This window comes from Megascapheus bottae, chromosome 3 (assembly GCF_031878675.1).
Source record: "Megascapheus bottae isolate mThoBot1 chromosome 3, mThoBot2.hap1, whole genome shotgun sequence".
NCBI classification, from domain to species: Eukaryota; Metazoa; Chordata; class Mammalia; order Rodentia; family Geomyidae; genus Megascapheus; species Megascapheus bottae.
The window spans coordinates 34490809-34516931 of NC_143511.1; the positions used below are offsets into that span (position 1 = coordinate 34490809).

General features: G+C 46.9%; 1 protein-coding gene across 2 annotated transcripts in view; it reads left to right on the forward strand.

Annotated features, from left to right (window-relative positions):
- The window catches only part of Mad1l1 (mitotic arrest deficient 1 like 1), a 312487-nt gene that overhangs the window by 183038 nt on the left and 103326 nt on the right, over positions 1 to 26123 (forward strand). Inside the window, exon 14 of one of the 2 annotated variants that reach the window (XM_090329856.1) lies at positions 17076 to 17164. In XM_090329856.1, the coding sequence (XP_090185982.1) occupies positions 17076 to 17164 (89 nt within the window). Of the gene's footprint in view, positions 1 to 17075; positions 17165 to 19000; positions 19096 to 26123 lie in introns of those variants that run through there. The other variant, XM_090329857.1, reaches the window with a different exon arrangement.

The window sequence follows — 26123 nt, forward strand, 5'->3', positions numbered from 1 at the left end:
GGGCATCTTAGGGCTCACTGGCCCTTGTGTTGGGCCACTAGGCCAGAGGCTCTTAGTCTCCTGGTGGTGGTGCTTCCATTCCTAGGAAGCATACATCTAGGAGAAGTCAGTCCTCTACAGAGTGCACCTGCATGTAGGTAGGCATCTAGTCTGTGTAGCAGAACAATTGCCCTGCTAGGAGCTCCTGACAGTGACCCTGCACCTTTGGGTCTAGAGTAGGCATCTTCTCTCTGGTCCTAGTCAGTGGGGCCAAGGGCATGCCAGTCCAATTTATTGGTTTGGAGTCAGACCAGAAGTCAGCTCTGAGGGCCAGGAGAATAGCAGAAGCAGAGCAGCAAGCTCAATCCCGGGAGGATTTGCTGTTCCTACAGTTGGCAGAGATGCTGAGGGGCCCTTCCAGGAGGCTTTGGGGAGGGACAATAGGTAGGACAGCAGGGCAGCTGGGTGTCAGCATAGTGTCGCCACATGTCCTATTTTTTCCAAGGGATGAGGGGGCAGAGGTGGCAGAACGGAGGCACTGCTGTGGAGGGGCTTGGGATCTGGCAGTAGTTGAAGGTGTGAACTTGAGGCAAGCTGGGCAGTACTGCTTGTTGACCACACTCAGACACTTCCCTTTAGGTACAGAACAGAAGCATGGTGGTACTGACTGGTGAGATGATGGGAGGGGGAAGGTGACCCTGGGATGCTGCAGTAGAACCAGCTATAGGACAGTGTGTACTCCAATGTAATCATGTTTATGCATGTGCGCTGTCACTCCAGGCTGATCAGGTTTATCTTTAGGTAGTAGGAGCACTTGTTTGCTCTCTGCGTTTTCTGCAGGGAGCTTTTATTACTGATGCAGTTCAAGGGCACCTGTCACAACTGTTATTTCATGGGAGGCCTGAGGTTCAGCTTCTAGCAATCATCCAGGACGGTCAGCACCATGACCTGAGAGGCCAGTCTGGACAGAAGCCTAGGAAGATCCAGGTTTGTCTGCCTGCAGTGAGCAAAGGGATTGTGTATGATGCGGAGTGTAATGCCCCTTATTTCATCCACACAGTGCTGGGCACGAGGCAGCTAGTAAGTGTAGCAGATGGCTCAGCCTGTCCAGGAGATTGACTTACGTGCCTCACCCTCTTGGTTTTTGGCTCTTTCAGATAAGGCTCTATTTCATGGTAACTATGAGGAAGCTGGGGTTGAGGGATTTTTCTCTAAGGATGGTGCATCCATTTGCAGAGCCCCAGGAGATGCTGATGTTCTGTGTGTCAACATGCATGGCTTCCTTGGTGTTGACCTGAATTGAAACGTGCCCGAGGGCCTTGTTTTCATAATGTTCATGAGGCCAAGAGGAATTAGAAATGAGTTGAGTGAAGCACATGCCAGGCCCATGGCTTTATGGCTGAGCAACTTGCCAGTTACCCTCAGCTGTCCTTGACTTTGCAATCCCATTTTCCATAGAAGCTTGGATACCTTGATCCTGACCCCTACCACTCCCCTGCTTTCGTGTGGCCATGTTGGGGGAAACTGCTAGTCCTGGGTTCTTTCTATGGGGGGACAGGAGCTGGTCTTGAGCTTTGGTTAGGTTGGATACCGGGCAGCCCCCTGCACCTGGGCAGCCCCCTGCACCTTATCATGGGGACTATATGATGTACCTGGCGAGATACAGCTGCAAGTTTGGCTGGTTCTCCCCATCTCTGTTCCTTGTTTGGAATCCCTGGCTCCCAAACAACAATTGACAGAATTTTGGAGCCTGGCAGCGTTGTGACTTTTACTTCTGTAGGTGGTTCTATAGTTAGCCAAGCAGGCCCCTACTTCTAGGCCTAACAGCACAGCCTTCCAGCAGAAGCCTTGTCATGAATGTGTTTGCCTACCCAACCTGTGGAAATGGAGACGAACAGGTTTCACAGGGACAGCCCCTGAGCTGATATGGCTACGCCACTAAGGCTTACGGACTAGACACTGGCCCCTCTGGCACGTCTTCTCCAGGCTTGTTTGAGGCTTAGCCATAGCCATCTCTTTGGCAGGTTTCTAATCTGCACCTGTGATTGCCCAGTCTTTAGCTTACTTCATGTTGTTAATTTCATTTCTGTCTTCTCTTTCCAAGTTAAAAGGATAATCAGAAATGGCAGTGCCTATTTACCATTGCAAAGATATGGAACCAACCCAGATGCCCCTCAGTTGATGAGTGAATCAACAAAGATGTGGTATTTATACACAATGGGATTCTATGCTATTGTCAGAAAGAATGACATCGCCCCATTTGTAAGGAAATGGAAAGACTTAGAAAAAATCATATTAAGTGAAGTAAGCCAGACTCAAAGGAACATAGGCTCAATGGTTTCCCTCATTTATCATAATCAGTAGAAACTTTGGGATCTCCCAGCAGAGATTTACAATAGAACAAAACCTAGATACATAAGGCCATATAGAATGACGCTAAATGAAAGGACCTCCAGGACATAGAAACAAAAGCCATGTAGTGAGTGATTGTTGTCCTTAATATACTATGTTATCTCTCATCTCTTTTGCTGTCCCTTAGTTATCTCATATTGTTACAATATTTCACCTAGTTTTCTAATATATTGTATATATGCATATTTGGTTATTTGAAGTCGAATAGGGAAGGGAGGAAAACGATGAGGGGCGGTGGGGGGGGGGAGAGAAATAGGGACCAGACATGAGAAAGGGTATCAATGTATGTGAAGTAATGCACCTTCTATCTGGTAAATATAATGTAACCCTTCTATTAATTACAATAAAAAAATATATGAGGGGCCGGGAGTTTGGCCTAGTGGTAGAGTGCTTGCCTAGCATGCACGAAGACCCGGGTTCGATTCCTCGGTACCCCACATACATAGCAAAAAGCCAGAAGTGGTGCTGAGGCTCAAGTGGTAGAGCTCTAGCCTTGAGAAAGTCCAAGGGCAGTGCTCAAGCCCTGAGCTCAAGCCCACGACTGGCAAAAAAAAAAAAAAAACATATATATATATATATATATATATATATGAAAAAAAAAAGAAATGGCAGTGCCCTAGACCCAAGGATACTGTGTGTTAACACCTGTCCTCCTGCCAATGTTACCACTCTCAGGATGTCTTTGCTGGCCAAGCAAGTCCTCTCCCTGACCTTATATGAGGCCTTGCAGCCCTAGCAAGTCTGTGCTTAAGTGGGACCCTGCCCTTATTTAGTTGTTGGCATTGGCTGAATCTTGACTCCTCACCTGCAGGACTGACCCCACCTAGCTTGTTGATGAGACCCAGGACTAGGCAGCACCATCCTGTGGAAGGTTGAGCTTCGTGCAATGTCTTATGGGTTACATGTAGTCCAAATGCCAAACTGAAATTCTAATTTGAGTTTTTCAATTTTGGTTCCCTTAGTTAGGCCACACAAAGCAGATAATCCTGTATTACCTGGACTACCAAGGTAATTGATATACAGAATAGCCTGTATCTCTTCCCCAGAACCATGCTGGGGTGAGATCTTCCTTCCCTTCCTGCCCTCCCTGGTCTGCTGCTGCTGATTTTCCCCATCAGAGCAGCTTTCATCTCATGGTGTTGGAAGCAGAGACAGAAGGGGCAAAATACATGTAGAACAAGTCATGCTTGGGAGGGCTAGTGCCCTCCAGTCTGCCTCTGAGCCCTCCCTCCCATGGGGCAGGGGCACTGTAGAGTGGGCTCACTGGCCAAGGGCAGCTCAGGCCTGGGAAGGGGCTCAGACAGGCTTCATGCAGGGCACCCATGGCTCACTTGCCTGCTGTCTTCTCACTCAAAGTGAGTTCTCTAGGAGGAGAAAGAGAATTTAAATATCATTAGCTAATTGCAGATGACAGGACAAAGGCAATTTGACTTTCTGTTATTAATTAACAAACCCACACTAATTAGAAAGCATAAGTACAGTTCATGCTTTCTTCTTTAAATTCAATTAATATCACACCAAAAGATGTCCTGGGCCACACTTGTGTCATTAACATACCTCACCCTAATTAGATGTGGCCAGCGCTGGCTGTAAAAATGAGATTTTTGATTACAACTACAAAAAATCCTCGAATGTTTTATATACTTCAGGGAGTGAGAGTGAGAATTTATTTTCTGATTTAAGCGGCATTGTGGCCTCACAGCTTGGTATAATTAAGCAGTCATTTTCCCTGATTTCCATTTCCCCCTGATGGTTTCTCCTCATCTGGCCCTTGACACCAGGGAGTTCTGTGCCAGTCTGTTGAAGAAAGGGCCTGGCCAGAGTGGGACTCTCCACTGCCTGCCCTTCCCTTCTATCTCTGCAATGGATATGGTAGTGACTACATGTTGGGACTATCGCCACACTTGACCAGTAGCGAGTGTTTCATAGATTCCCAGGGTGATCATCTATGAACCAGACAAGACCCCATGTTCCACATGACAAAGGCCTAGACTCTGAGGACCAGCTGTGTGCGAGGAGGGGCCACATGTGATCCCTGGTGTTCCACTGGCCTCTTGGAGTCTAGGTTTCCTAGTAGGAGTCAGGAACTGTGTGCTTCCTGACCAAGCAGACCTTCACACCAGCGCTGAGTGAGGAGGATGGAGCAGAATGGCACTGGCTCTTTGTTGCTGGCAACCACTGGTAGTGGGTCCTGCTGCCAGATACTTCAGTCTATGGATATGTCCTGAACTGGTCTGGGGAAAGGTCTAAAGTCTTAGGATGGTGGCATCCTGCCACCAGCGGGCTACCCCATGGCCTGGTCCTCAGATGGGCCCTGGCAGCGTGCAGGCTTTGCTTTCACTTGGTCCTATTTCTCTTCTCCCATCTTGCTGTAAGTATTTACCAGGTACTGAGGCTCCTCTCCAAGCAGGGGTAGGAAACTGAGATGGGCATCATCCTGAGTTGGCTTGGGTGGAAGCTGGCTTGCCCTGGCACCTCTGGTTCTCCAGGTAAAGCTGTCTAATTCAGCAAGTACCGACTGAGTGCATCTTCTAGGCCTCATTCTTCAGGAACAGGGAATTCTGTGGCTGCCACCTCAGAGAAGTCATGCTATAGCAAAATGGTTCTTAGCAAAAAGCTTTGCTGTAGCAAAATGTTACATGCTGGCCTGGGCAAAAATGTGAGACCCTGTATCAAAAATAACTGGAGAGAAAAGGACTGGGAATTTGACTCAAGTGGTAGATGCCTAACTAGGAAGCACAAAGCCAAGTCCAAATCCCAGTTTCATCAAAATGAAAAGAAGGAGGCAGTAATTCTGTACAGGGAAAGTTTTGACTTAGTTCTTAAAGGTACAGGGTGCCTCCCTGTGATGTAAATATGGCCACCTGTGCAGGACCCCTCTGCCCCACTTTTCCCAGCTACTGGTTTCTTGCTGGGTCAGTGTGCTGCCAAAGCACATGGGTTCCTCATCCCCTGTTTTCAACTCCCTTGGAGTTGTCTCAGGGAAAGGGCCAGCTGTGGTTCCTCTTCAGTGGAGGAGCTTGAAGAACCTCCTTTCTTGACAGCCAAATCTCGCCTGTGGGTTCTCATTCATGCCTGTTGCCTTCCTGCCCAGCCCCTGTTGCTTCCTATGGAGTCTCAACATCCACCGCCTCTATCATGAAGGAAGCTGGCACTGCCAAAGTGTTTATTCTAATCCTGTGGCATTTATGCTTTCCTTCTAACCTAGAAACACAGGGCTTTGTGATCCAGCTGCTGCCAGTGCTCCAGAGAGCCCCATGAGGGAATCTACTCAAGTGGAGAGCACTCTAGGCTTTGGACCACTGACCATCTCCCCTGACTATGCTTTTGGCACAGAGGAAGTATTGAATATGTTGAGTGAATGAGGAGATAGCCTGGTATATGCACATGAATAGCACGCTCTTGCTCTAGTGCCTGGCAGCAGACACATGAATTAGCATATGCAGGGAGTGGGGGTGGGAAGGGAAGCAGTTACCCAGCTCTCCTCCAGCAGATGACTGCTCTGAGGTGGCAGCCACAGAACTCCCCTGTTCCCTAAGAATAAGGCCTAGAAGATGCACTCAGTCGGTACTTGCTGAATTAGACAGCAAGTACTTTGTGGAATTAGGTAAGCTTCCTGGGATCAGGTCATGCATTCTCTCAAATTAAACTGAAACACATGGTCTCTATTTAAAGGTTGTGCTGGGCTGGAAGGTCAGCCTCAGGCACCATTAGCATTAAAGTTCCATGAAGCTTTGGAGGCTCAGAGTGAAGCTGGCAGGCTAGGAGGAGCGGGGTTTATAGACAGTGGAACACTAGACAGAGTTCACTGAGGTAGAGCCAGCTATAAGGTCTGTGCTAGTGTGGGCAGCTCGCCCTGGAACCTGGCCACAGTTCTGCTATAGTCTGCATTTTGTGTCACTTGCAAGCTGCTCCATACCCCAAGGTTCTGGGACCCTCTTGGCTTTGGCCCTACCCCCTTCTCTCTTAGGGAAACTACTTGCCACCCATATGAAATTCAGTTGTTGCTTCTCAGTCGCACTTAGAATACAATTCTAGAATCTAGTTCTGTAAATCTTTGCTAGATATTCATCCAACAGAGCATTAATGCCTAGAATATATAAATAACTCAAAAAAATCAAATAAGAACAAAGAATATAGTCCATAAATGGATAACTGAGCTGCATAGTCATTTTTCAAGTGAAATAACAAATTTCCAATAATATATAAAAAATAAGACATATTGAGCCATGAGGGAAATACAAGTCAGAATTACACTGAGATTCAATCTTGCCCCAGTTAAAGAACAACCATCCCCAAACAAGCAAATACTGGCAAAGATTTGAGGAAAAGGAATCTTTAAAATACTGTTGGAGCTGGGTGCCGTGGCTCACACCTGTAATTCTAGCTACTCAGGAGGCTGAGATCTAAGAATGGCAGTTCAAAGCCAGCCTGGGCACTGAGACTCTTGTCTCTAATTAACCACAGGAAAACCAGAAATGGCACTGTGCCTCTAGTGCTAGAGCACTAGCCTTGAGCTGAAGAGCTCAGGCACTTCCCCCAGAGTTCAAGCCCCACAACCAACAAAAACAAACAAAAAACATGCCTTTTCTGCTGTAACTGAGATTACATGCATCTTTTTCTTCACTCTGTAGTGAATTATATTAACTGATTAGTAGTGTATTGTATTACATTAACATTTTCATACATCAAACTACCCTTGCATTCCTGGTGTCAGTTCTGCCTGGTCAAGGTGTATGTCCGTTTGTGTCAGTTACTTGCCTTAGTTCTCTCTTTATATGATGCCTTATCTGCTTTTGGAATTGGGAATGTTGGCTTTCTAGAATAAGTTAGGAAATAATCCCCCTAGATGGGTTTGAGAAACACTGCTGTCAGTTCCTTAAATGTTTATTGGAACAGCTATCCCATCAGCTTCTTTTGTTTGTTTTCTGCTTTGGTTTTGGTGGGAAATTTTAGATTGCTGATATAATCTGTATCATGCTCCTAGCAATTTGTCCATTTCATGTATGTTTTCTGGTCACATATTCTCTTCCTCTCTCTCTCTTTTATTGTTCATCATGGGGCTTGAACTCTGAGCCTGGCTGGGTGCTGTACCTGAGCTCTTCAGCTTGGCTAGTGTTTTACCACTTGAAGATAAGAGACTCACAGACTTTCTTACCCATGCTGGCTTTGAACCGTGATTTGAGGCTCTCAGGGTCCTGAGTAGTTAGGATTATAACCATAAGCATGAGCCATAGGTGCCCAGCACATAGTAATTCTCTTGTAATTCTCTTTCTATAGGGATATTTTTTTCTTTTTCCTTTTTTTTTTTTTTTTTTGCCAGTCCTAGGCTTAAGTTCAGGGCCTGAGTACTATCCTTGGATTTTCTCAAGGCTAGAACTCTACCACTTGAGCCACAGCACCACTTCCGGCTTTTTCCTATGTATGTGGTACCAAGGAATTGAACCCAGATCTTTGTGCATGCTAGGCAAGCACTCAACCACTAGGCCAAACTCCCAGCCCTATTTTTTTCATTTCTTATTTCAGTAACTTGATTCTTTTCTTTGTCAGTCTAGCTAGAGTCTACTCCTTGCTTCCTGGTCAGTTTTTTATTTCAGAATTTCATAGCAGTTGTTCCACTGACTTCCCACTCCTATTGTTCCCAGTAACAAATATGCTGTTGTGCGTTCTCTCTCTCTCTCTCTCTCTCTCTCTCTCTCTCTCTCTCTCTCTCTCTCTCTCTCTCTCTCTCTCTCTCTCTCTCTCTCTCTCTCTCTCCCTCTCCCTCTCCCTCTCTCTCCCTCTCCCCCCCCCCCCCCCCCGTGTGCATGTGATGTGTCTGTTTTCTCTGACTGCATTTTTGGAATGTGTGTGATCTTGAGCAATTTGACTACATGTATCATGTATTTTTCATCGTGTTGCTTGTGCATCAGACTTTTGGCATTTCTTAGAACTATGGACATTGTTATTTGGAAGGCCTCCAGGGGCCCCAGGAACCTTGTGTGGAGTCTTTTCTTTTTTCCTTCCATGTTTCTTTTGGACTTTTGAAAATAGAAGACTCCCCAAGTAGCTATTTTAGATTTGTTTGTTTCTTTTTATGTATAGATGGTTTACACATAGCTCAAGCTCGTCTCAAACTTGTCTCCTGCCTCAACCTCAAGTAGTGCTAGGATTATATAGGCGTGGCCACCACATGTGGTTTATATTAGGGACTTTAAAATCCCTTTAATCCATTTGCCAATTCTAACTTTTGCTAATTTTCAGTTGGTCTTGGCTGATCTTATTTTCCATGCCCTTTTATATTTCATTGTGACCAGGCACTCTAAGTGTGACCCAGCTGGTCACTGATGTTTCTGGACTCATGTAAGGACGATTGAGCTTTCTTCAGATGTGTAGCCTGCTTGATCAGACATGGTTGAGCCTCTCAGGTGATGATCTGATATTCTGATGTTCTGTTATTTGTCTCTGGGCTGATGGCACTCACCACCGGAGATCTGATATGGCTACCAAGTGGATCTCTGCCCTATTACTTCAGAACCCCCTTAATTCTTTGCTGGTTTGTACACATAGTTGTATACATAATAATGGCTTCAGCATGAGATAGAGGGGAGATGGAAAATGCTGTGTGGTGTTTGCATCTGTCAGCATGTGGATCTGTGGGTACAGGACACTGGAAGGCTTGTAGCTGGACCCATCTCTTCTGTGGAGGCACATTCTATGACCACCGGGAAGACAGCAGCACCATGCATATGCCACTAATGATGCTGAGTTCTGAACAGAAGAAAGCTGTTTCCTTGGTGTAACTAGTGATTCTTTAAACATTGGTTGGGAATTTGGTGGGGGGTGGGGTGGGCATTGGAACCCTTCATGTTTCTTACCAAAGTCATTGGTTTCATAAGCAAAGCAGCTAATTAGAAACAGCTCTGGCACTGACATGAATGTTGGCAGGACATTCAGAAGGTGTGTTTGGGACATGAGACAGGTCTTTTTTTCTGTAGGGATGACCTGTAGAAGATAGACAGATGTCTCATCTCTGCTGGGAAATGCCATTAGATCCCCCTCAGTGACAGCCTCAAGATAACTTCTGGTCCTGGCCATTTTGAGCTCTGCCCTTTGGCAAGAACCTGGCCTTAGAGGACCCTGTGGAAGGCCAGAGCTAGATTAAGGTAATGTAAGCTGCTCTGAGCAGCGCAGGACTGAGTTGAGTGCTAGGCTGCAAGCAGTCTCCACCAGGTGCTTGGCATGTAGTTAAGGTGGCAGGGAGGGATGCCCTACCCCTGTGTCCTTTCCAGGCTGCATCTCCTCCAGAGGAGGAAGGGGATTCTTTGAGAGTGAGATTCTCCCACCATTCCCTGTGGTTGGCTGAAGGTTGCGCAGAGAGCAGTGGAATGTGCAAGCAGGGCAGGGATGGGGTTGGTGTGGGCACTGTGCCTTCCTGGCTGGGAAGCAGCCTGCAATGACAGCAGACAGAGGGTGCTGCTGGGCTGCTTACTGAAGTTAATTTCGTGACCCATGTCTGCAACCTGAACCTTTGTCCTGACTGCCTTGTCACCTGATCCGTACCTTAATGGTTTGGTCTGGGTCAGGAGCAAGCCAAATCCAGGCCCTGCATTTTCTTGTTAGTAAGATTTTATTGGAACAAGCTCTGTTGTGCCTGTTCTTCTGCTGCTGTCCATAGTGCTTTTGCACTGCCCCAGCAGAGACCAGAGTCCTGCAGTGCAGACACAATTGGCCCTTTCCACAGTTGTCTGAGTCTCATCTGTAGGCAGTGGCACTCTCAGTTCTTAGCTCTGATCCAGAACTAGGGATTCTGGGCTTCTGAAACTAGAACTCAAAGCTTGATATTCTTCACCAAGGCCCTGCATGGCAGCCCAGGCCTTGACAAGGCCTGCTTACTTCCTCAGACAGCATACCAGAGCAGGTCCCTCAGACTTTGGCTGAAGGTAATTGGGAACAGCACTTGCCACTGTTCCCTGGCTCTCGACACATTTCCCAGGCCCACCATCATACTAGCAGAGACTTGAAATATCTGCTTGCTTTATACTAGTTGTTGGAACAGGTCACTAGATGACACAGATCCTGCCCATGATGCTTCACTCCATAATGGGGAGTCAGGGCCACCAAAGAGGCCCAGAGCATGAGACTGTTCCAGGCCAGAACTCACCCTCCTAAAGGCTGCTGATCAGGACCCAGAATAGAAGAGAGGCCACCTACATTCGCCCCCAGTTTGAATCTGCCCTGGGCCAGCCAGAGCTCAGGGGAAGCCTGGAAGGGCGCTCTCTGAGATTCAGCTCTCAGATATGAGCCATAGGGGTTTACTCATTGTGTTTTGTTAGTAGTACAGAGGAGGCTGTGGAATGCTCCTGTGCACATGGGGGGCGGGATACAGGGAGGAGAAGGAGGCATGCTATGGTTTGAAAGGCAAGGCTTGGTAAGACATTGCTATCTGTTAGGCGCTGCTCTGCATCTGTCTATAAATATGAATGTTCACCTGTTATTGAGTCAGCAGCACACATGTGGAGCCAATGGAGTTAGGAGTGGTGAAGGCAACTTGTCTTCCTACAGGGTCCCAGCTCTTCCTCCAGACACAGTGATGTGCTGGCCTTAGTTTGGGTCAGCAGCTTGTCTCCCATCTCACTGATGTATGCGAATGAATTTTCCTTAAGCAATCGAATTGGTTGTTATGGCCTGAAGGATGTAGAGGAAACAAGAGGCTGAGGGTTGTATGTCCGGGTGAGTGGTGTACCTTAGTCCTTGACTCTTTGCTTTTTCTATCACCATAGGAGCACAGCCTGGCTATGTTAATGGCTGCTCCTTACAGTGGGGTGGGGGGGGGCAGGAAAGGATTCTTCTCACAGCCTCCAGCCAGGGCTACAATGCCCATGCCACCTGGAGTCAGCAGTGTGGTAGCTTGCAGTAGGCTGGTGGAAGGTGGGCATAGATAGTAGCAGTGGACAGGAGCCTTGAAGGCCTATGCTGACTGTAGAAGGAGTCCTTCTCCACACAGTCTCCTGCAGGCCATATTGCTGAGAGAGCACTTGCTCCTGAGTCAGAACCTTCATCATCCACAGAGTCCCTGGTGAGACCTCACTTAGTGCACCTGTCCCCATTTCCTGTGTGAATATAGCCTGCTAAGGGACACATGGCTGCTAGGCTGGCAGCTCCCCAGGGCCCAGCTGGCAGCCCTTTCTGGGTGCATTTGTGGCAGCACTGCTGGTGATTGTACCTCTTCATCTTGGCAAGTACACCAGAGAAAAGAACCAATTTGCCCATTAGCTTCAGAGTACAGTTGGGCAGCATGAACCCCCTCTCTAAAGTGAATCTGAGCAAAAAGAGAAACACCAGGTTCACCTCAGAAAATGATCTTCAACAGTAGCTAGTGCAACCCCTCGTCCTGTGTGTGGCCCCATGGCCTGGTCCACACTTGCTTCATAAGCCTGGGCCACAGCTGAGGTGCTCATTTGCACACAGTGCCGACCCTCGTTTATTCAGAGGCAAGGGTTCACAATGGAATTTCGTGGTTCTAAGGCAGGTGCCGGGGGCTCTCTGAAGACACAATCCAATTAGTCCTTGTGTTCTCTTTTTTGAAACTGGCTCTAAACACGGGTTTTCCTCAGTGAAGTATGAAATAGGGAGTTGCAGGCTGTAATATTAATGCATTTCCAACTTTGTCTTCTCCTCTTTCTGAGCTGACTCTTAGGACCTAGGGTCAGCTTATGCTGCCTGCCGTGGGCCTGATAATGGAAGCTTCTACTTCTGCCACCAGCCCACAGGGGAGGCCAAGTCCAGTTGTAAGCTTCTTGGAAGGGCCACAGTGTGTGACAGTCCCTGAGGTGGGCACTGTAATCTAGGCTCTCCCACCTGAAGGATAGGTGGTCTTAATCCCCTCATGCAGGTGAGGAATGGAAAAGCAGTCTGAGTATATGTGATTACCTGTGCCTAGCTTCTCCCCCTTCCCAGGCTTTCTCCGAGAAGGACATGAGAGGCAGGGCTGTGGTCCTACCTTGGAACCTCCTTAGGGTGGCCCTAGCTATGCAGCCAGCTGGAGCCATGCCCAGCAGTCTGCCTGGCCTGGCCTCCCTTAAAAGCTGATGTGCTTAAGTTATTTCTTAAGTGGAGTGATGCAGGCACACTAGGCATTTGCTCCAATACTGTCAGATTGCTTACCTGTACCACACAGAGCCTAGATCCCAAGAGGAAGTGGTGCTCGGGGATCTGAAGAGCTGAGCAGGGGGAGCTGTCGATGAAACACTGTCTTCCCTCATGTTGGCCATTGTCCTATGGATGGCAAGGCCAGCACTGGGCAGTAGGGCAGTGAGAGGGCAGGTGGGAGTATGCCTAGATGGCCTCCAGGGGCTAGCAGAGGTGTCAGGCAGAGCAGGGGCAGAGAATTGGCCCTGTGAGAATAAAGTCCAGGGTTTATTAGTTAGAACTCCAGGCTTACAGATTAAAACAAAAGTGCTCAGTGTTTGTTTTGAACACGTGGCATACAGTAGCACTTCCTACTTCTTTTCTGGAAATCATCCAGAAATAACAAGAAGAATGAAACCAAAATGGCAAACTTAAATTTTGGCCAAACCCAAGCTGCCAGTAGGAGGGAGGCAGATGGCCTGACTGGAGGAGTGATATAGAGCATGTGGACATGGTATACACAGGGAGAAGCCAGGGTATGAAGCTGCCAGAGGAAAGCTCTGGCAGAGGAGAGCTCTGAGAGTAAGGTCTAAGTTTGCATCCAAAAAAGGGCAAGGTGGAGTGTAGAGGGCACAGTCCTCAGGAGAGCTCTCCCCCCCCCCCCCCCCGCTGTCATATGGCTCACAGGACAGCAGAAGAGCTTCACAAGGAATACGTGCACACTGCACTTTGTGCTGAGGAGCTCTTGCTGTACTCTTGCTGGAGGAGATAGTACTTCTGACTGAACTTGCAGCAGAAATGTTGAGTTAGATCAGAGGAAAGTAATAGCTCTGTCATTCCCCAGTGCTACCTCCAGCACAGAGTTGGATCTGACAGGTATTGCTTTCTGTGGTGAGCGGTAAAGGTCACGTTATGCAAGTTCATGCATGGGGCCCAAACTTCGGAGAAGCAAGGAAACAGAACAGGAAAAGAAGTCAGCCTTGAGCAGGCAAGGTTTTTATCCAAATGTTTTGCCAGAAATGAAAGCTGGATTCCAGGAGAATTATGAAGGCTAAGCCCAGTGCAGGCTTAGCCAGAGGAGCAACATGAGGCAGAAAGTGGGGAGGAATGGAGCTAGATAGTCTCAGGCCAGGGACCCATCAGGAAGGAAGGTGGATTGAGGAGTACATGGAGAAGAAATAGCTGCCATGCAATGAGTGCTGCAGCTGTTGGAAGTTAGGAAAACAACAATGTAAATACCACATGTGTAAACACCTGATGTAATGCTTACATTATATATTGTTTTAAAAAGGGTATTAAGATAGGACAGGAGGGATAAGACCAAGAACAGATTTCTCACTACTGATAGCTGAGTATAAAAATGTCCTATAGAGGACATCAAGATATCCTTACTTGTGTCTTGGAGCTCTTCACAGAAACAGAACCAAGATTTGTCTATCCATCACCTGTCTACCTAGAGAAATAGAGCATCTGATTGTGGGGGATTGGCTGACAGGAGTATGGAAGCTAAGAAGCCCCACCCACCATACCTGATTGAAAGCCAGAGGCCTAGAAATGCCTGGGGTAAAGGTCAATGTGAGTGAGGCCTAAGGTGGGAAATACAATGCAGTGGAAGGAAGGACCCATCCAGGGAAGGAGGAAAGAAGAGATGTTCCAACTCAGGTAGCAAGGCAGGCAGGGGGAGAGCCTCATTTCCCTATTCCTTTATTCTGTCAGTCTGAGTTGCTGAGATGGTACTGTCCCCATTGGGGACACTGACTCAAATATATCTCATAGACACATCAAGACACAAGGTTTCACTCACACATCTGGCACAATAAGTGGGCATGTGGTCTAGGACTCTTCTTGCAGAAGATTACAATAGCTCAAAATCTAGGTACATAAGATCATATAGGATGAGAGTAAATGAAAGGGTCTCTAGGATATGGACAGAAGAGTTTTATCTTGTATGATTGTTGATTTTAATGTACTGTGTTATTTCTCTTCTCTTTTTTTGCCCTTTGGTTAATCTCATATTGTTACTGTATCTGACTTTGTTACCTGGTATATTGTACATACATTTATTTGTTTATTTGAAATAGGAAATGTAAGGGAGAAAACAAGATGATTGAGAGGGGGTGGCGGGGAGATAAATGGGGACAAAAACATGAGGAGGGATATCAATGTGTGGGAAGTAATGCACCTACTACCTGGCGAATGTAACTGTAATCCCTTTATACATTACTCCCACAATAAAACAAAAACAAAATTAAAAAAACGGAGTGGACATGTGGAACTGTTCCACACTGTAGAAAGCACAAGGAGATGACAGATCTGACTAGCTAGATATTGGACAGGGCATATTTATTAGTACAGTTGAACACCACAAAGTATGGACACAGGCAAGATAAAAAGCCAGGAGTTACAAAAGCGGTCATCACAACAAGTACGAACTTCTGAATTTCCTGAGACGCATAAAAAGTAGGCAAGATGAAAGGACACAGAATGATAGTTTTAAAAACTGTAAAGCAGCACAAGAATGTAACACAAAGACATATATCAAAATATAAAAGGGCTAAACTTTCCTCCTGAAAGGAAAAGACTTTCTGGTAGTTACAGAAACTGAAAAGACTGAACATTGCCAGCTGCAAAGGCCACCTAACAGTCATAAACACAGAAGCAGGCATTTAAGTGTGAATCCAAGCCTCTAAGCATTGCAGAAAACAGGCAAATCCTCTGCTAAGACCCGAAGATGCAGATGGACACCTGTATGGAACACAGGGGAGGGGTAAGGCTGGGCGCACCTGCAACAGGAGTTTACTTCCTAATGTGGATCATAACACGCCAGCATGTAGTCCTTGTCCCCAAACTAGAGTCTACTCTTTAGACAGAGCTTACAGAAAATGCACAGAGATTAATCGACTACTCAGTAATAAGGAAAAGCTTCATAACCTTTATAAACCTTTGTAAATTCAAGTACATGGGATTAACAGAGCCTCCTCTGTGATGAAATTTGAAAGCAAGAACAAAACCAACAAAAGAAAAAGCTGCTGGCGCTTGGAAACTTGGAAACAAAACCATGACAGGCAGAAGGAAACATTCTGTCCTAAACAATTCCTAGTTTGAAGAAGAAATGCAATTCAAAGTGTAAAATAATGGTAATTATTGCAATTAGTATTCTATTATTAGTGTTTTATTAATGTATTATTTCATTAGGGTAATGAAAACACTCCTCATTGGAACAAGTAGAAACATCCGAATTCAGGGCTTAACTAGTTGTGCTGGAAGAAGAACGCATAAATACACATAGACTGAAGGTCCAGCTGTAGAAGTCAGACTCAAAATCGAAAAATGCCCAGTTTGGCAGAAGGTAGGAACCTGTAGAGATCCAAGCAGAGGTTAACTAGAGGAAAAGGAGCAAGACCTTAGAGCTCTTGGGTGGAGTTGGAGTGTGAGCTTCTGGTACTGTTCTAAGGACATATCTATGATGGGCAGGGCCACGCAGGTGCAGCCACCTGTCCAAAATTCAGCCCTCATGGAGCTGTGCCTGCATGGTAAACTAACTGACAGATAAAATAAGGCTTTTGTGTGAACTCTTCACAGTGTGAATTTTATCCCAGCTCCCTTTCAATACATGTAGGCATCTGAAGTAGACTATGTTTTCCTGAAAAATGGTTCACTGATACTGATTCTAGATGGAGGAAGCTCTAAATGGATCACTTAGAAAGACACAGTAGGCCTTGCCAACCTCCCCCAGCAAAAAAAAAAAAAGAAAGAAAGAAACAACAGAAGTACATGCAGCAAAGGCTCAGGCGCCTGGGGCCAGGAGGAGATTGTCATGGGGGAGAAGACATTTGGAAGGGAGAATTGTGTTAACAGCAATAACCACAGAGGTCGCGCAAACATTTGTGCCATGCACACATGTACACAACAGAGATTTGTTATACTAGCTGATGTCAGTAATGAGCATATGAGCAGTGAAAGCAGCAGCAACTAAAATTTGCCAAACTGGTCCATCTTGTGTGACTGTAACAAGGTACCTGACGCTGAGACTGTGGAGGAAACAGGAAGTTATTTGATTTGTGGTCCTGCAGGCCGGAGACTCCAAGATTGATGGGTGGGGTAGGGTTACATCTATAGGTCCTGTCTATGGGGGAGGGTTACATCCATAGATCCTATCTATGGGAAAGGCGAGGGGCTTTGGGGCTGGGCTGAGGACTGATCAGAGCCTTGTCTGCAGGCAGGGACCTGGGTCCTCATGCTTGGTTGGACAAAGGGATAACACAGGAATAAGACTTGGGCTCTAGGAAGCTCTTCATTCTACCTGAGTTGAGAATGAGCTCTCTGCAGTTACACTGACTCTCACTGCCCTAGAGAGTTGTAAAATGTCTCCCCAGCATTCCCAGGTGCCCGTGTGTCTCCATGGCACTCAGAGAAAAAAGGACTGTGTATGCAGGAGCTCGAATGCCCAAAGTTGTTCTGGACTGCAGAAGGGGTTTGGGCATGGTCCTGGGCCATGTGAGCAGCGGGCTCTCAGCAGGCCTTCATAGCCTAGTCTCTTCTGACTCTGTTTCCCTCACACTGGTTCCTCACAGTTGGAGATGGAACTGAAGATGCTGAAGTCACAGTCAAGCTCCACAGAGCCAAGCTTCTCATTCTGCAGAGAGGAAGTGGATACACTCAGGTATGCCCCCCAACTCCTCTGGGCTGTCACTGTTGCCCCCACCTTGTTACTCAGGAGCAGCCTGCTGGAGCCTCTTCCTCCCTGCCGCCTAGAAGGCCTATGGGTTCTCAGGCCTATTCTGCCCACCTGGGTTCCTCTCCTAGAGCCACTTGTTTCCATTGGGCTGGGCCTTTCCTAGCATCCTTTCCATAGCCAGCACTGACAGCTGCTCTCTCAGCATCTACCCCGTCAGAACATCTGGGGGGATGCCTTGGTTGCCAGCAGCGTGAAACAACAGGCCTGGCCCGGCTGCATGCCAGCTCTGGGCAGTGGTGTGTGAGGATGCAGACAAGCATCTTTCAGAGAATTGCTCAGAAGCAACAGACAGTCGGGCTTACAGCATGTCAGCAGGGCACCTTCTGGCCTCCTGCAGAGCCTGCTTTCAGCCACAGCATTTTCTTCAGAGCCTGTCCTTTACCTCTCCCTTTCCTGACTATCCCAGCCTTGGGCTAAAGGCCTTTATGAGACCTGTTTCTATTTCCCCACATCAATAGATAAATCAGAGCCTTCAGGAGACATCCCAGCAGTACAGAGCAGGGTTTGGGCACCCCCACCTCCAGCTCATCTGATGTAATCTGCATTGGCCCTGCCATCCCTGAGTGAGGTAGATGTGGACAGGCTGCAGCCACATACCCGCTCCCCACCCCCCATCTTGTGGGACTGGGGACAGGACAGATGTGGCACAGTCGTTGCAACCTGCAGAACCTCCTCCCTGCTCAAAGCAGCTACTGCAGTCCCGGTGATAGATTTCCAGGACTTCACCCTGATAGCTATTGGTGAAAGGAGATGGGTCCTGAGAACCAGTAAGGCCTAGTGGGGTGGTAGGGAACTGGGATAGCGTGGTCCTTCTAGGCTGGGCAGCTAAGGCTCTTAAGAAGTCCCAATTCTATTGCTGTAATGGCTTCAGCTCTGTAGCTTTCTCCCCATTTCCGTCAGTAAAGTTAGATGAGCTGTGCTCTGCAGGCTGTTGAGATAAAGGCAAGAAGAGGCATGTGATGGCTCTTGCCCAGGAGCTAGGCCAGGAAGTGTTCCGTGAACCAGTTAGTTCCCTTCACAGTTGGAGAATCCTGTCATTTCCACAGTATTCTTTGTGGATGGACCAAGCCTTATAAATAGTCCTATGGGAACCTACTGGGTTCCCAGTTGTTTGTATTTGATCCAATACCGCATATGCCATGATAGGTGATAGAGTGGGAAGCAAAGATACACACACTGTCCTCTTTGCTTTCATGGTTTAATAGGGACTTAGGGACCATTATTCATAGCAAATCATGGCTGTGTAATTACAGATGGAGCAGAGCTCTGTAGTGCCATGAGAGCAGGTGTCAGGAGACAGGGACACCCCCTGTGAGCTGACAAGATATGTTTGGGGTAGGAAGCCATTGCTGAGGTTTTGGATTTTATCCTGTACACAATGGGAAACCATTAGATCTTTTAGTCAAAGAGAGACATGATTTGATTTGTGACATCAAGCATCACTGGCCACTAGAGCTGGGCAAAGGAACTTGGCAGGGCTGGACAGCCATCCAAGTGCTGCTGGTAAGCATGAGGCGCCCATCAAAGCTGAAGAGGCTGTTCCTGAAGAGGCAGAGATGAGTAAATGCCTCCCGCACCTACTGGATGCAGAGTGGCCCCAGTTGTGATGAAGATACTACCACACAAAGGGGTGGGCTGGGGGCTCAGGAAGCAGGAGATGTATGAGTGAGACTTGGAGGTGTAGTCAGAAGGGTTCCAAGTGGGTTATGAGGTCATGTAGGCTGGAGTAATGAAAGCAGAAATGTCTGCTACAGGAGGTGCCACCCACGAAGCAAGCAATAGCATACCAAACTACACGAGTGCCAAGAGCTCAGAGTTGGAACCGCTTCCTGTGAGGGTCCCAAATGCCATGTGAAGTAGGTAGACTCTGTCACCAGACCCTGAGAGCTGGGTCCTCAGATGGTAAATAGATTGGTACATGTAGCTTGAGGATGTTAGCCAAGGGTGCAGAGATTTTTGCATGTGAACATACGTACAGAGCACTGTACACAAACAGTTCTGGTGTCTTGGAGACAGGTGTTCCATACAATGCCAGGCCTCACAGGAACTGCAGTCTCTCCTATGGTTGACAGGACCATGGTCAAGTGTGTCAGAATTGTGGACTGAAATACACACATACTTTGAGTTTCTTTACTTTTTATTTTATTTTTGCCAATTATGGGTCTTGAACTCAAGGCCTGGCTGCTGGCCCCAAACCTCTTTGTGCTCAAGGCTAGCACTCCTCTAGAGAGCCACTTCCAGCTTTTTTTTTTTTTTTTTTTTTTTTTTTTGCCAGTCCTGGGCTTGAGCTCAGGGCCTGAGCACTGTCCTTGGACTTTCTCAAGGCTAGAGCTCTACTACTTGAGCCTCAGCACCACTTCCGGCTTTTTTCTATGTATGTGGTACCGAGGAATCGAACCCCGGTCTTCGTGCATGCTAGGCAAGCACTTTAACCACTAGGCCAAACTCCCGGCCCCCAGCTTTTTTTTCCCCTGCATATTTTATTGGAGATAATAATCTCACAAACTGTGATCTTCAGATCTCAGGCTTCTGAGTAGCTAGGGTTACAAATATAAACCACTGATGTGTACAGATTTGGGATTTGTTTGTTTATTTTTGCCAGTTATGGGACTTGAACTCAGGGCCTGAACATTTTCCTTAGACTTCTTTCAGGGCTAGAGCTCTACCACTAGGGCCTCAGCACCACTTCCAACTTTTTTCTATGTATGTGGTGCTGAGGAATTGAACCCAGGTCTTCGTGCATGTTAGGCAAGCACTCTACCACTGGGCCAAATGCCCTGCCCTATTTAGTTGTTTTTTTAATTTATGTTTTTGCCAGTTCTGGGACTTGAATTCAGGTTCTGAGCATTGTCCTTGAGATTTCTCAAGTCTAGTGCTCTACCACTTGAGCCACAGCACTGCTTCCAGCTTTTTCTGTGTATATGGTACTGAGGAACTGAACCCAGGGCTTCATGCATGCGAGGTAAGTACTCTACCACTAGGCCAAACTCCCAGCTGGGTTTATTAATAAAAAAAAAATTAAATGAATTTCATCATTGACCACCACCAAGACCAAAGCTTCCTGGCTTGCCATCTGTTTTGGAGACCATATACTTCATTCCACAGAGTTGATTACCAGAATCTAGTCAGCCTTTATCTCAGGCTCTGCTGGAGACCCTACAGCTACCTTAGCTGTCCAGTTTCCCACCTGTGTGTGTCACCTTATGGATTTGGTAACGGAGAGATGTCCCTATTTGTAGCTTGCAGCTTGTTGTTGTCAATCATGGGACTTGAACTCTGGGCCTGAGTGCTGTCCCTGAGCTCTTTAGCTCAAGGCTATTGCCCTACTCCTTGAGCCATAGCACCACTTCTAATTTTCTGGTGGTTGATTAGAGATAAGAGTCTCACAGTCTTTAGTGCCTGGGCTGGCTTTGAACCATGATCCTCAGATCTCAGCCTCCTGTGTAGCTAGGATTACAAGTGTGAGCCACCGTGCATGGCATTCTTGGAATTATCATGATCCAAGTGAATATATCTTGGTTCTGGGCCAGAAGTGTCGCCTAGTGGTAGAATGCTTGGCTAGCAGGCATGAAGCCCTGGGTTCGATTCCTTGGTACCACATACTAAGAAATGGCTGAAAATGGCTCTGTGGCTCTAGTGGCAAAGTGCTAGCCTTGAGCAAAAAGTGTCCAAGGACAGTGCCCAGGCCGTGAGTTCAAGCCCCAGAACTGGCCAAAAATAAATATATAAACATATATATGTATGTATGTATGTATGTATGTATGTATGTATTTTACTTTCCTGGATATTCTTCCCGTTCAGATACTCTAGGCAGCCCTCTGGCTTAGATGTATGTCTTCCTCTCCCCATGAAGGCTCGTAACATTAGCTGCCAGACATAGCTGTTCCACTTCCCCCAAAGAGGACACTGTCAGTGTCAGGCTGGAGGCCTCTGCGTCAGTTCTCCTCTGTCTGTGAAAGATAAGGGACCCTGAAAAGGCTCTTTTTTTCACAAAATCCATTTTCCCTTTTACCTTTGCTCCTCTGCGAGTGAAGAGCTTTTCCTGTAGTTCCTGTAGGGATGTGCTGAGGAGTGGGTTCTGAAGTAGACGTGCTCTTCACCTCTGACCATGACCACAGCCTCCCCTGGAGGAGATGCTGGGTCTGGGGTTGGTGCTGGCATAGGCACTGTGAAGATGAGGGTGGCTTACACACATACATGTTTACATAGTTGTGTTCTCCACACTTAAGAAGGTAGACAAACCTTGTTCCATTTTCTTAGCCATACCCATCCCATTGCAGGTCTTTTTGGCAAAGAAAGACAGGGAGGCGTTGATGTGGATTGCAGCACAGGTGCTGAAGGTCTTGTCAGCCGGAACAAATCTGGGTTCATTATTTTCTGCTGTCAAAAAGTAGCTCTGGCAAATCCTAAGTATAGTCTGTGGGTTTAGCAACTGGGTAGACTGTCAATAATTCCAGAAGCTGGTGTGTCTGCACCAGTGCCTGTGAGACACACTCTGCCCCTCCATTTCCCAACCACACTGTCTGCCTCCTCTGGCCCGCATGGGCTTCCCCAGGCTCTGGGGATTCAGGGACATTGGCCACCCTTGGGTGGACTAGTGTGCTCTGTGATTTTCTCATGCAGCTGGCTGCATGCTTTGTGCATTTGGATTGTGGCATCACCAGGTAAGACTGGCTGTATTATTTCACTGGTAACCCTGAAGATTAGTGTCTCTAGTCATTTCTCTCGGCCTGGCGTGTCTTTGGAGACTTGGTCCTGCCAGGTATGTGCCAGAGGTAAGCAATAGAAGCCCAGCATCAGAATAGAACTCAAGATCCACCTGGCAGTGGGAGACCCTTCCCTACCTGAGGTTTTTGGCCCAGAAACCTGCTTTCTCTCTAGAAAAGGAGGTGACTTGAAGTGGCAGGAACTTTGGCTCAAGTGGTAGAGTGGTAGCCTTGAGCTGAAGAGCTCAGGGACATCGCCTAGGCCGAGTTCAAGTCCCACGATCACCCCCCCCAAAAAAAAAAATCAGTGAAGAAGACAGCTCATAGCTAGTGTAAGAATAGGGTTTCACATCCAATTCTTGTCAAAGGTGGCCTCTCCTTTCAGATCCCTCCTCTACATGTGTAGATATGGGTATAGGGGCCAACTTAAGGGAAGGCATGACTGAGGACAGTGAGGTGACAGTCATCTGTTTCTGTACTGCCACACATGCATTCTGGACCAGGAACCCTTGAAACCTCAAGTCCAGAACAAGCCACTGACCCAGACACAAGTGTCTAAGGAAAGCCAGGCTGCAGATGTGGGACTTGGCAGCCTAACAGCAGGAAAGGGACTTCTTAACTGTGTTCAGTTTGTCCAGGCAATGCCAGGGAAAGATCCCTGTTAACTCAGGTCTACCCAGCCAGCTCACCTACCCCAGCCTTCACCAGCATCCCTGCCAATGTTATAGTCTCTATAGGGTTATAGTCTCTTATCTACCAGAGATGGGCACTGCTCTGATTCTCATAACATAGTGGAAATGGGCTTACTAGGAAATTGAAGTCCACCCTTACCTGACAAGAGAGGCAGAGCAGGACGGTAGGGACTGTTGGTCCCCATAGGACCTGGTGGCAAATGCTCAGCATAAACTCCCACCCCTACTATGTGACCAAGACAAGCTGAGACAGAAGCCACTGGAGAGATGAGTTTCCAGCCTCCTGTCTCAGTGCTGTACTTTGCTAGGATGACAGGGCCCCTGGCATAATGGCACATCTACCCTGCCCTTGGGTCCCAGCCCATGACATAGAAGCACAGCTACAGGGCCAGGAGTTTGGCCTAGTGGTTAAAGTGCTTGCCTAGCATGCACGAAGACCCGGGTTCGATTCCTTGGTACCACATACATACAGAAAAGCAAGAAGTGGTGCTGAGGCTCAAGTGGTAGAGCTCTAGCCTTGAGAAAGTCCAAGGACAGTGCTCAGCCCCGAGCTCAAGCCCAGGACTGGCAAAAAAAAAAAAAAGAAGCACAGCTACAGAGTAGAGATCAAAATGTCAGTGGAGGACACCAGCAGCCTCATTGCCATAACTGTGGGGTGACTAGACTGAAGCAGCAAAGCCATGGAACCAATCATCCCCGTCAGTGTGCTTGGTTAAAAATGACACGAAAGATCGCCAGACATTTGGAAGTTAACAACATGCTCCTGATGCCCATGTCTCAAAGAAAACTGCAGCTGCGTGATAGTGAAAATACTGGTCGCAGTGGCCAGGAAGAAATTTACAAGACTAAATGCTTAATCCTAAGAGAGCTGACCTGAAGAACCCAGGAAAACCAAGGAAGCTGAAGAGACAGTTCAGAACAGAAAGAAACAAAATGGGAAAAAAAAAAAAGAAAAATAACAGAGAAAATTATGGAAACAAAAGGCAGGTTTCAGGGTGTGTGTGGGAATCCATAGAATTGACCAAGTATCATTAAACAGACAAGGATAAGGAGATGAGAGTCATGGATATCAGAAGTGAGATGGAGGACAGTATCGATCCTACAGCCATGGATGATTCCCCATCCTTAGGAACACAACAGTTAGTTCTACAATGAGTAGCTGATTCATTTAATAGCCATGAACCACTTTCAGTTTGTAGCTATCAAAACTTAACCAAAACAAACTGGACTCCCCAAATGGTCTTATGCACGGTAAAATTGAAGTCACAATTAAGTACTTCCAAGAAAGGTATCATCAGGCCTGTCTGGTCTCCCTAGACAAGGCCGCTGCATAGCTAAAGAGTAATTGGCACCAGGCTGGCACCATGTCCTGCACATAGTATCACAATATGTTGCTCAGGTGGGGTATTATGTGTCTGTCAAAGACTGCCAGAGTGGTTCTGGATCACCTGTGTTGGCTTGGAGACTAAGGTTGTTGCCATGGAGGGAGCCAAGGGAAGAGGGCACTGGGCCTCCTTTGTACTTCTCTGCAAATTCCTGTGAATCAGAGTTATTTTCTGAAATGTGTCTATGAAAGGCCTTCCACCATCCCGCAGTTCACCCATTCTCCCCTGCCCCCTTCCAGAAATCACTCCCTGGCTCCAATGCCCAGGATTTGTGCTAGAACAGTTTCATGACTTGACCACTCCTGGTCAAAGATCCAGCTTGCCAGGTCATTGTTGTTCGTTCAGCCATCTACTTTCCAACTTCTAAGGGCTTTTGATGTGGTTCCTTTTATATTCTGTTGTCAGGTGTAAGCCTCAGAAAGCAAGAAAGCCTTTACTCTTGCTTACTGCTATTTTGAGCAACTGCTCCTCGAGCCACTGTCTTGAGCCAACGACTCTGTTTTTCTATTTTCCATTTTTTCTATAAAGCAAAACACTTCATTTATGGCTTGCTTTTCCACTTTTTACATTGTAGTTGATGTATTTTTCCATGCAACATAAAACTTTTCCTTTTCTTCTTCTTCCTTCCCCCACTTCCCCTCCTTCCCTGCCCTCCTCTCCTCTTTGTGCTGGGAATCAAACCCAGGGCCTCATGAATGGATGCCAGTCTGCCTGCTCTAGTAATAGAAGTTGTAGGTATGACGGTAGTAAAATCTGCTACCTTCATGGACCAGACATGCACAGTGCATTCTCTCTCCCCTTATACTGAGCCTTTCTATCATCCTTAGAAGATTTAAATCATGCTCACTTTATTGAAATTGTTTTCTATGTAGTGAACAATACCCATTTTCAGCTGGGTTTTGTTTTTATTTTTGTCTTTTACAGGAGTTCATTATTGGGGTTTAGACCTAGTGCTTTGTACTTTCTGGGTAGGTGCTCTACCACTCAAGTTAGGCCCCAAAGCCCTTTTTGCTTTAATTTTCAGAGTAGGGTTTTGGGGTTATATTTGAACCTTGATCCTCCTGTTTATACTTTCTGCATGCTTGCAATGGCAGGCAGGTGTCATCACCCCAGTTTTTATTGGTTAAGATGAGGTCTTGTGAATTTCTACCTGTCCTCAAACTACTGTTTTTGATTTCTACCTCCTGAATAGCTGGTTTCAGGTGTGAGCCACTGCACCTGTGTCAGAGGTGGTTTAATGAGTGAATCCAGGCTGGGCGGCAACTGTCATCCATCTAGGAGCAAGTCATAAGATATACAGCATCTTTTAAATCTTTTACAGGTTTTTTGTTTTGGGGGGCTTAGGTGGTGTGTGTGTGTGTGTGTGTGTGTATACTGTGGTTTGAACATAGAGCATTGTATTGTTAGGCAGGCTGAGTCAGGTGCTTCAGTCATTTGCCCAGCCTTGTTGCTTCGGTTAGTTTTGAGATAAGGTCTTGTGGTTTTTAGAACCTCACCTGAATTGCAGTCTTCCTCCTGGAATGACAAGTGTGGCCCATCCTTTTCAGCCTTTTTTTGTTAAAATGGAGTCTCACTAATACTTTGCTCATGCTGGCCTTGAATTGTAAGCCTCCTGATCTCTACCTTCCAAGTAGCTGGGATTGCAGGCATAAGTTATGTTTAGAGTTCTCTAACAGTAATAAAGCAATTTTTTTTTTAAAAAAAGTGTCTATCTGTTACCCTCACTATTTGGCTGCAGTTGTAAAGAACATCAGTGATAAGATTTCACCTTCATCCCTCACACCATGGCCATGTGACAGGTGTGTACTATATAGTACAGTTGCCACCACAACACATGGGCCACAAAACCCAGAACTTGATTATTTAAATGTCAGATAGTAGAGTTGACTTTCTTCCTACAGCACAGATCTATACATTTTAATCACACTATGATAAAAAACAAAGTGTTTTCTCACCTGCCAAACTTCTGCTTTTCTGTCAGGCTTCCCCCATATACCTCTCTGCTATGAATTTTTAGCTGGCTCTCCTCCCCAGGCCCATAGTCTTTCTTTTGTGAGAACCCTGGCCAGGCAGATACCAGGTGTACCATGTGAAGGTGGCC